We start from the raw sequence: 11,910 nt of genomic DNA, 5'->3' as shown, positions 1-11,910 counted from the left end.
TGGTTGCTAGGCACTTACTAGACAGTTGCCAAACTGTTCTGGGTAGTTAATAAGGTGTTGCTAGGCAGTTGCTTTTATGCTCAGAGTGGTTGCTAGGCACCTACTAGACAGTGGCCAAAGTGTTCTGTGTAGTTACTAGGGTGTTGCTGGGCAGTTGTTAGAGAGTGCTGAGTGGTTGCTAGGCACTTACTAGACAGTTGCTAAAGTGTTCTGGATAGTTACTAGGGTGTTGCTAGGCAACTGCTAAAGTGTTCTGAATGGCTGCTAGGCACTTACTAGACAGTTGTCAGATGTTCTGGGTAGTTACTAGGGTGTCGCTAGGCAGTTGCTAAAGTGTTCTGAGTGGTTGCTAGGCACTTACTGGACAGTTGCCAAAGTGTTCTGGGTAGTTACAAGGGTGTTGCTAGGCAGCTGCTAAAATGTTTTAAGTGGTTGCTAGGCACTCACCTGAAAGTTGCCAAAATGTTCTGAATAGTTTCTAGGGTGTTGCTGGGCAGTTGCTAAAGTGTTCTGAGCGGTTGCTAGCCACTTACTAGACAGTGGTCAGATGTTCTGGGTAGTTACTAGGCTGTTGCTATGTGGTGGCTAAAATATTCTGAGTCATTGTTATGTAAAAATTTATGTGTTTTGTGTGGTTGCCAGGTAGTTGCTAGACAGAAACACAGACAGATAGATCTGCCATTGGCAGGTGTGGAACAAAGTGAATTTTGGACACACACACACACACAGAGTTTGGCAACACCTGTGACCACCATCAGACCTGACCAGACGCTGACCCCAGCTGACCTCCCGGCTCTGGTGGGGTCACGGAGGCAACAGGGTTGTGTGTGTGTGTGTGTGTGTGTGTGTGTGTGTGTACAGTCATAAAGATTCGGACCATTTAGTGACATCACTCCACTGAAAATACCACTCTGAGGAAGTTCTGGGTATTTTCACACTAAAAAGAGGTGGAGAGATTGAGAGAGGCAGAAGAACATTCTGCAGGAAGTGGGGAAAATTAGAAATAAGTTCCTTAAGTGTTGATAAAAATAGCCAGGAAATGTCAGCCTGACTGACTTCCTTTTAGAGCTGTATGATTCTTTGTTAAATGGTGTCAGACAGTGTCGTGTGTGTGTGTGTGTGTGTGTGAGACAGAAAGCTGGACGGCTCTTGAATCTGAGTGGAATCGTCTGTGAGGGCATGCCAGAGTGAAAGAACGAACAGAAGAGCATGTGTTACTCTTAGTGCGTCTGCACACTAGAGAGACAAGTGTGTGGTTTATTCAGGCTGTGTCCTCACTACACTACTGTCAGATTAGCGGAATCACTGTACTGCTCACATTACACACATTGGCAACCTTCTTGTCATCTTAATGAGTACACTTTGTTTTTTTTTTATACCAGTAACAATTTTCAATGAGAAATCGATAGTAATTTTGTACAATTAGAAAGAAATAACAAGGAACACATTAAATTAAATTAAATTAAATTACGTACTCCAATATTTTTTGTTTTATTTACAACTTTGACCATTTTTTTAGTGGTTCCTAGCACCAAACAACTATGCATAAACCGGAAACAAGAACATGCGAACTTTTCCCACGTGCACATTAATTTACTAATTGTGCACACAAATTAACTTTCTGTGTGCAAACAAGAAAATTTCCCCGTACCCATTTTAAACGAAAGTCTCTGATTTTTATTTTATTTTTATTTTTTTCTCCTCTGCAAATTGTTGTCTCATTTTTGAAGGCTGCGCCCTCTGGAGGTATTTGTCAGATGCGTGTCACTAAGGATGTCATATTTCAGAAAAATAACCATTACATTGCACAGTGCAGGTACAGCCTTCGAAATGAGACACAACTAATATGTCATTATATTCAAAACTGTTTTTTTCAATGCATGTTTTTCAATGGATGTTAAACGTAAATTTTTTTGGCTCAACTGTTTTTATAATGGTGAGCCCAGGACACTCAGCTGCATCTAAATTTACTTTCAAAGTACTTAATCATGAATTTCACTACCATTGATGACGATGCTTTCTTCTAGGGCTGCACGATATATCGTTTCAGCATCGATATCGCGATAGTCACATCGCAGGATGTGCGATGTTTAGTATAGGCTACTGATCGTTATATTTATACTGATTGTTTTCTTTGCTCACACACAGACACTGTGTCTACACTGGATGCGACAGCTGTACAGAGATACCCATTTCTAAATACATTTAGTAGCAGAGCTACAGCACGCGATTTTAAGTGCTGGAAATCCATTTATCCTTTGTTGAAACGTCGTCTTGGAGAGCGCAGGTCACGGTCGCTTAGCAACGGCAGACGCCACGAAAGCGCAAGCTCCCGAGCGCTTTGGAAAGAAGGAGAAAGCAGCGCGACTGGCGTTTTCCCACACGTTTTTAGGTGCGCCATGTGAACGGCCCCAAAGTCTGTCTACACTGGACGCGACCGTTGTATATAATTTGAACTTTGTGTCAGTACGTCATAAAGAGCGGCATCCATCAGATTTGTCGTGCCGCGCCGCATCCAGTGTAGACAGCATCACTGATAATGAGTTCATTGTATTTTGTCGCATCGCGCCGCGCCGCTCGCGTCCGGTGTAGACACCGTGAGAGCCACGCAGATGCACGTGAACACTGAATTCTGTTCACTTCTGCGTCTATTTGTGCCTGAAATACTGTGCTCTGCAAGTATCCTTGTAAACACAGTTGCTTATGTCTTAGGTGAGGGTAAACAACTGAGAAAGAAAATGGATGTGTAACAGTATATTGGTTTAGAGCAGTTTAATGTCCCTGAGGCTTTCTGTGTTATGAATGTTAATCAAACAACAAAAAGAAAAATCACTTTTGTAGTTTTAACAGATTTATTAGATTTAATTTATACAGTGAAGACTATGCAGTGTTATTTTACATTTGATTATTCAATTTCTGTACCTGAATACTGTTAGACTTATTTGAAAAATATAAAGCACTGCTTATTTCATTTGTATCTTTGTTCTGTTATATTTATCTACGCTTGTAAGTTGTTTATTTCATATGCTGATTTACTCGCCTACAAAATGTACAAAATTTTCCCCCAAATAAACTATTCAAGTCATGTGGTGATTTTTTTTTTCATATCGCAATATATATCGCAAAAAAATAAAAAATCGCAATGTGAGTTTTTTCCAATATCGTGCAGCCCTACTTTCTTCAGTTATTTGGGTCTTTTGAACAAATGCATTTACAGATACACTAAATCCTCCATTGTTGCCTCCATTGTCCTTTGACCTGGATGTTTATTGATCTACTAGCAGCAATCGTGAAAAGCAATCAAGCACGAGGAACAACTTTCTTGGTACCTGTAGAACTTACAAGTTGTGTGCAAAAAAATAAAATATCGCAATGTGAGTTTTTTCCAATATCGTGCAGCCCTACTTTCTTCAGTTATTTGGGTCTTTTGAACAAATGCATTTACAGATACACTAAATCCTCCATTGTTGCCTCCATTGTCCTTTGACCTGGATGTTTATTGATCTACTAGCAGCAATCGTGAAAAGCAATCAAGCACGAGGAACAACTTGGTACCTGTAGAACTTACAAGTTGTGTTACAGGAATGAGTTGCTCTGTTCACAGTTTTCAAAACTTACAGCTCTTCAGCTCCCATGCCTTCATGGGTCTGCATAATGATAATTGGATGTAGATATCAGAATCCCAGTGGAAGTAGTGCATGATCCAGGTTTTTTTGCTTACTGTTTCATGAATAGTGCGAATATTTGGTGTTCTACATTTGGCATTCTGTGTAGTAGGAAAGTACGCATAACCAGACTTGGGGAATGATCCTTGCTGCATTAAAGTGCTGAGCTAACTTTTGAGTTTCTCATGGACATATTTACGAGCATTTAATAATATTAGCTGTGACATGTCCCATTTTAAAAACTGAGCATAGCATCATTGTTGCAGTCTTTCCCTCATAATTCCCACTAATTGTGTATCTAGTCAGCTTGCTGCAGTATCTGTGCTGAATAGTACAGCTCTGGAAATCATAAGAGAAGATGAGCTGTGATTTCTTCACTCTTATCCATGTGAATGAGCTCTGTTAATCTGACAAACGACCATTAAGAGGGATTGAAATGCTTCTCGTTCGTCTCAGTGAGGCCTCAGAGAACATTCACTCATCTCTAAATACGCCTGTGCTCACATACGCTCAGCGTGAGCTGTCAGACTGATGTATGGAGCATGAACGAGAGAGTGGTGAGCTGAAACATGGCGCTGAGTGAATGCTAATATGCCGTGGAGGCCCCAGAGCTTTAAGACCACCAGCCATTTACACTACTGTCTTTTTTCTTGTCTCTTCTGTTCTCATCCCGTCTCGATTTGTCATGTACATGCTATCTTTTCTCTTCTTTCATATACTCAAATCTCTTCTTTTTATATCTTCTCTTCTCTCACATAATCTTATCTCTTCTTGTTTCATCTCATTTGTCACAAACTCTTCCTTTCTCATCTCAGCTCATCTCACATAGTCTCGTCTTGTCTCATTTTCTCTCACATACTCTTCTCATCTCTGCCCATCTGTCTCAGACATAATATCTTGTCTCCTCTTTCGTATGCAGTACTCCTTTCTTTTCATCTCTTCTTTTCTCGCAAAATGTTGTCTCTTGCTGTCTCATCTTTTACATACTCGTACTTTTTCATCTCACATAGTCTCTTCTCGTCTCTACTCGACAGTTTTTGTCATCTCACTGCCTTCTTTTAAATACTCTTTTCTTTCTCCTAATCTCATCTCATCTTATCTTTTTTTGTATCATCTTGTCTTTTCTCATCTCATCTTGTCTCTTTCCTTCACACAATCAGTCTATTCTTGCCTTTTTTCACATACATCTTTTCTGTCGTCTCACAATCTGTCTTCTTCTCTCGTCTCATCTGGTTTCATCTCACATTCTATCTCCTGACATACTACTTTTCTCAATTTTTTTCTCCCACATTCTTTGTGCATAACCTCATCTCCTCTTTCTCGTCTTGTCTCTTCTCTTAAATACTCTGTTTACATCTTTTCTCTGCAAGTCTCTTCTCATCTCACATACCCTTCCTTTCTCATCTTGGCTAATTTCTCTCAGTATTAACTATTGTCTCTAATATTCTTGTCTCATCTCATATATTACTTTATCTTACATGCTCTCTTTTTTTCATATCTAGTATTTTCTTATCTCGTCTCATCTCATCTGTTCTCTACTTGTCTCATCTTTCACATACTCACATATTTGTCTCAACTTTTCTCTCACATGAGGGAAAATCACATCTTGTTTCTTTTCTCACATCTTTTCTCATCTCACATACACATTTCATTTCTTATTGTTTCTTCTTATATATATGCTTTGCTCTTCTTACAGTGTCTTCTTGTTCTGTCTCTGCGTATCTCACCTGTAATCACACCTATTCTTTTCTCTTCTAATCTTCACTCTTCTAGTCTAATCTCATTTATTGCCTCATGTTATTTCATTTTGTCTTTTCAAATCACATTTTGTCTCATCTCATAGGCTATATGTGCTTTTATTACTTGCATCTGTTAAATACACAGAACACACACACACAAACCATCCTTCCATAAAAATTCCATTGACTTTAAAAACCTATTCATCCAGCACAGGAATCTGGCTGGCTTTGACCCAAGGGCTAAAAGCTGGTGGAAGCCTCTGTAAGTAAGTGTTGCCTGCGAAATACACTCAGAAAGGGAACCAAGCCAAACAGGAAGTGGCAGTGTTAACCTAATTCCTGGAGAGGAAATGATTGGCCACTCCATCTGATTGGCTGTAATGTCATTGGCTAGCTGCATGTGAAAAATAGACGTGTTTGTGCATTAGCAGCAGGGCACATTGAATACGCAGAAAACCCAATCCTGCATCAACATCCCCACAGCAGCGCTCTTCACAGGAGAATGTTTCCATCTGAGTGTGTGTCTACACACTTCATAGACAACATCAAAGTCAAGGCTGGGATCCAGTAGGGTGCTTTATTGCACTCAAACACACAGTGTTCTATTATCTTACTCTAGTTCTTATTCTGTGGTGCTTCTGTGGGAATGTGCATGGTTCGATGCAAGTTAAGCTTTGTCAGCAGCGTCGCTGAAATGCTGTGAAATACCACAGAAAATAATTTCAACTCATCCCTCAGTTTGTAAAAATAAGCACAGTTGCTTTTACCTTAAAGCTTTTAATGTCTACAGGACAGTATGTTCTGAAGAGTTTATAAAGCAGAAATGTGTGGCTTGTGTTTTCAAGTATTTTTAAAAAGGAAAAGTAATGTTGTTCCAAACCTTCCTTACTTACTTCTACAGAAAATATATTTTGAAAACTGTTGTTAAGTGATTGAGTCAGTGAGTCAGTGAGTGAGTGACTGACTGACTGAGTGACTGAGTGACTGAGTATATTGCTTTACAATATATCTTGGTCTGGTTTTAACTCCCACTGGAAATTTCAAATTGCAGTTAAAACATTACTTATAAAAGCCCGCAGGGCACTGCATGTCATACGAATGAAATTATTCAAAATAAACATCCCCATCAGAATTTGGACAAAGATTTTCGATAGTGTCATACTGCCTATTGCCCTGAATATAAGCGATATCTGGGGCCCAGCGAGTAACTACAGCCATAAAGATTGGCACAAACACCCTTTAGAAGCTCTGCATGTAGAGTTCTGCAGAAGCATCCTTCATGTGCACAGAAACACGCCTAATAACACCCGCAGAGCCGAGTTAAGCCGTCTCCCCCTAAATCTAATCATTAAAAAAAGAGTTTTAAAGTTCTGGATCCACTTAAACTCTAGTTCGGAAGATTCTCTTCTTTTTAAAGCACTAAAACACACAGACATTTACTGACCAAGTACAGATTGAGTGACCACCAGCTGGCCATAGAAAGAGGACAACATGACTGTTACCTAAAGAAGAGCGCATCTGTAATGAATGTAGATCAGGATCAGTTGAGACGGAGGAGCAATTCCTCCTCCACTGTGACAAATACACGTCCTTAAGAGACTCACTGTACAGTCAAATACAGCAGAACATTCCTGAGTTCCAGTCACTCCATGAAAATCACAAATTAAGAATATTACTTGAAGGACCAAGTAAGTTGTTGACCAAGTGAGTTGAATGAAAGATAGATAGATAGATAGATAGATAGATAGATAGATAAAGGTTTGGAACAACACGAGGGTGAATAAATGAGACTACTGTTCTGAACAGTGGATGTATTACTGGTACTTCTGCTTATTAACAGTATAATTACATCACATCCCCTTTTAGTATCTAAAAAAGTTACCAGGTTTATGGGGTTTACATGATCATGACAGGAGTTGAAAGACTGGATGTTTTCACAGGCCAGTTTATCATACTGGCATCATCATACTGGCAGCCACAAGGCATTAACATAAATGTCTTGTGGCTATGCTTGAAACTCTTTTTATGTGCATCACTGTAAACTCATTTTTGCACAGAGGCTGCACTACAAATAATGATTATCCATTCACTTTTTCTGATGGTAATTTTCCTAGATAAAACGATATGAAGAGTTCGATAAATGTTCGATATAATGTTTAAGCACCATAAACGGAACGAAACAGCACGCCTCGTTTGAATCGCGATTCGCGCCACACGGACCGTTTATCCGCTCGGATCAAAGTTCAAACCGGCTGCGCGGTGCGAGCTCACTAGAGCAGATGTGTTTGTATGCTACTATGGAAGACCAATGCTTAATTTAAAAAAAAGTTCAGAATAAATTTAACCATATAAAACTGAGGTTGCTGCACTTTTTACAGATGTTACTAATTTTGATAATGAACAAAAATTTACCTCTGCATCCTAACTCAAGCTACTATCAAATGTGCATTTCTAAGGGACAAAAAAGTGATATTATTATTAATATTATCAGGCAACCCAAACCGGTTTCTTGATTTGAAACAATATCACTCATTAGAACATGCAGAAACGAAGAAATACATTTTTTTCTATTTTGATATTTATTTTGTTAAGGAAAATTAATGGTCTAGTTTCTACAACTTTCACTTTGGAGCAAAATCTGGCTTTAAACTTGAAATAAATAAAGATTTATTTTTAAGATAATAAACATTTATCGTGATAATTATCGATATCGGCTGATATGAAAAAATTTATCGTGATAATTTTTTTGGCCATATCGCCCAGCCATATATATTTATTTAATGTATTTATTTATTTATGTATTTATGTATTTTTCATGTGTCTTGACTCTTTGATATCGTCTGTGGCAAAAGCTCTTTTAGTCTTACCAAATGCTGGGTTTTGAATTCTTGACTTTTTCTTTTTATTAGCTTTTATTATTTTAATACTCGCACAAACTGAAAAGACTTTTGATCTGGTCTCTCAATTTAAAGAGCACAATATTTTTTGAAGAGGTACTTTTCTTTTCTGTGAGGTTGACGGACAGATTGAATTAAATTTGTGTAAACTAAGCCTCTGATTTAGCTTTTGTTTTTTTTACAAACTGAGGGACATGTCTACAATATTTTCTGTGCATAATGCAGACATGCTGTGACATAGAGTTTGTACTGAATCCGGAACCTTCCTATAAAAGCAGACCCGAGTTGTTTGCTTTGGATGTGAATGACGCAGTTTGCCCTTGAAAGCCACATACTGGCTCAGACCTATTTGAACAGCCACTTGTTGCTATGCTCTAGCTGATAGAAAAGAGAGAATGTGTGTGTGTGTGTGTGTGTGTGTGTGTGTGTGTGTCTCTAAGTGCAAAGAGGTCTTTTCTCTAAATGTATGTAAACCAGGCTTATTAAAGATGATTCACATAGTGGACAGTTAAAATCACAGCTAATTGGTCTCTCTCTGTTTCTCTATCCAGCGTCTGATTTAGAGCAGGATGCTACAGTGAAGTTGGAACAGGAGCGAGCTGAGATACTTGCCAAATATGACAAGGTGAGAGAAAACAGCTGCCATTCATTTACCTGCCAAATACCCTCCAATCCACTTCCAAGAAAAACAGAAACACCGTAAAGACATACTCTGATCCAACCAGATACCTCCTTCCATCATACAGTAGTTCACAACCTGCGCACATCACATTTGCTATAAGAGTTTTCATCTGGAAGATTCTCTGTATTCTTATCTGTTGCTAAAACGTTGTCTGTCAGATTTTAGCAGACATTTCTGTTATGTTTCTGATTTAGAGTGCCACAGAGAATTCTCTTTGTGTGACTGGTCAGTAGGGTGTTAAAATATGATTTATTATAATGGCTATCATGTGAAACACCTGTTCACCAGCTGTTGTGTATATCACTCATGTTGGGAGGCCAACTTTTATCCTTAGGTCATGTCTGGCATTGTATCTTTAAAACAGGCTTTCCAGGCTTTCCCTTTAAAATACATATTGGAATGATGGCTTACAGGAAAGAAAGTGGCACTAAAAGTGAAATGAGACCTTATATTGCATGAATGCAATAATGATTATGTGGTAATAAAGTCAGAATATTATGACTTCCTGTGACCGTTCTAAGAGTAATGTGTGTTTTCACTGAAAGGTTTAATGATTTTTTTTCCCCTCATGAAATCTCTTGCGCTTGTCTGGTTTGTAAATTGATCGCTTAAATTGAGTGTAATCTGAGCTCTCATTAGGGGGCTCTAATTCTGTAACGTGTCTGTTAATTGGATTGTGATAAGCTCCCATAAACTGAGATCCGTCTCCTGACTCAGGAAGCATAACACGTATGGTCTTATGTTATGTTTTCTTTCTTCTCTTATATTTTAGCCCTCTAAAATGTTAGTTTTAAAAAATTTACCCTTTAAAGGGTTAGTTCACCCAAAAATGAAAATTAGGCTGTGTTTTACTCACCCCCGAGGCATCCTAGGTGTATATGACTTTCTTCTTTCAGACGAAACCAGTCGGAGTTATATAAAAAATTGTCCTGGCTATTCCAAGCTCTATCATTGCAGTCAGCGGGTGTTGCAGTGCTTCAGTCCAAAAGAAGTTAACTAAAAAGCGCCCGTCCATAAAAAAAGTGTCTCACACGGCTCTGGGGGGTGAACAAAGGCCTCCTGTAGCGAATCCATGCGTTTTTGTAAGAAACATATCCATATTCAAAATGTAATAATCACTTTAATGTAGCTTAAATCTATCTATCTAGCCTATGGAACTAAAATCTCACAAATTTTTGCTCACTCAATGTATTTTTGATTTTACAGTGGGGTAATTTTGTTACAGTAGCACGAGATAGCTTGATTTAATAAATTGCTTTTTAGTTTTTCAGGTAGGTCTAACAGTATAGAGCTATTAAGATTTTTTTTTATTTTTTACCAATTATCCAAATAATGTTTAGTCCTAGAAAGCTATTATTATCAGAACACGTGAGCATAACATAGTGGTTAGAAGAAGATCAATGAATGAGAGGGCAGCGTTATGAGTTGCCCATATACCACACCTTGTTACAGCACAGTAGGGCTATTGCAACAGAAACAATACTGTACTACATAGATGTTTCCTGTCGGCTCGATTTTTGAGTGGACTTTGCTGTTTCGATGAGCATGAACGGTAGAGCCCTGCATTTTTAGCCCGGCCCCGACTTTTTAGTAATCAAGTAATTACCATGAATGTCAGGGAGAAATAGTAAGGAAATATTTGAATTATTTACTAATAAACTAGTGTTTTCTGAGTCGGTGTCGCAAGGATGAAGTTGCTGGTCCTTACTCGCCATCTCCTCATTAGACACGCTGTAAGGGAAACAGGTCAATTTAGCTCAAAGGGAATAATTTAAGATTTTATAGGGAATTTGGACAGAATCACGGTTTTACGGCTGATGACTGAGTCGGCCAGCGATTCATTTAAAGAGCCGTATAACAATTCTGCAATGGATATTAATATCCAAAGTGTAGTGAAAACACTATTTATTAGCACAGTAACAAGATCGGCAGTTTAAGACATTAACTTGTAAGCACAAAACACAAGATACTTCTCTTTTCAATATGAATAAGGCTTTATTGGATAAATATAAGACATTTAAACTAATCTAACACACAAACACACGCATTCACACAAGTTGCAGAAAGAGAGAAAGTGAGGAAAGAATGAGTTTAAGAGAATGAAAATGTGAAATCCCAAGTTCCCAGCAATATGTGCAATTGCATAGACCTGAACAACCATCAATCACTTAATTAACCCTCGCATTGAGTTCCTCAATGAGGTTAAAATTTATAATAAATGCACCAGTTCAGCTAGGATCTGGACATTCTTGCGTTCCTGTGTGCGTGGTTCCCTTCCTTGTCTGGTTGCCGAAAGGGGTTTCCCGCGGTCGCTGATTGGCTGGAAGTTCAGTCTTGGGAAGCCAGTGATTGGGCGTTGGCTGGCGACGCGGAGCTGTGGTCTGCAGTTGAAGTTTAGACGGCACTCTTTCGGAGACACGGCAAACTTAACTCGGAACACACGAAACTCAACGGAAAATAAAATAAACTAAAGTAAAGAAATAGAAGTAAAGTTTGACGAGACCAGGTGGCGTTTCTCCTCATGGTTTTGGAGGAGATGGCATGTAAGCCAGAGCACGCTCAAAAGCTAAAGAAGCATGATTAAAAAGAAAACACGGCTCAAAAAGGCAAGAAGGAAGAGATGACTGAAAAGCACGACTAAAAGCGAAAAGCTAAAAGCCGCATGGCTAAAAAGCATATAACTAAAAAGCCGCATGGCTAAAAAGCATATAACTAAAAAGCCGCATGGCTAAAAAGCATATAACTAAAAAGCCGCATGGCTAAAAAGCATATAACTAAAAAGCCGCATGGCTAAAAAGCATTTAACTAAAAAGCATGACTAAAAGCGAAAAGCTAAAAGCTAGACACAAAAAGCAAAGTTTGATGGTGTCCTGAGTATTTAAACCGGGCTGTTTAACACACCCCAAATGGTGTTTTGACCAATTAGA

At 38.6% G+C, this 11,910-nt stretch overlaps 1 protein-coding gene across 2 annotated transcripts in view; it reads left to right on the top strand.

The window, feature by feature from the left end:
- Positions 1-11,910, top strand: part of LOC107710686 (USP6 N-terminal-like protein) — a 67,253-nt gene that overhangs the window by 19,135 nt on the left and 36,208 nt on the right. For both annotated transcript variants that reach the window (XM_016515522.1, XM_016515521.1), the window contains exon 2: positions 8,853-8,926. In XM_016515522.1, coding sequence (XP_016371008.1) covers positions 8,853-8,926 — 74 coding nt within the window. The remainder of the gene's footprint in view (positions 1-8,852; positions 8,927-11,910) is intronic.

The sequence above is a fragment of the Sinocyclocheilus rhinocerous genome, unplaced genomic scaffold (genome assembly GCF_001515625.1).
Source record: "Sinocyclocheilus rhinocerous isolate Xijiao unplaced genomic scaffold, SAMN03320098_v1.1 scaffold357, whole genome shotgun sequence".
In the NCBI taxonomy this organism is placed as follows: Eukaryota; Metazoa; Chordata; class Actinopteri; order Cypriniformes; family Cyprinidae; genus Sinocyclocheilus; species Sinocyclocheilus rhinocerous.
This window is presented reverse-complemented; position numbering and strand designations above follow the sequence as displayed.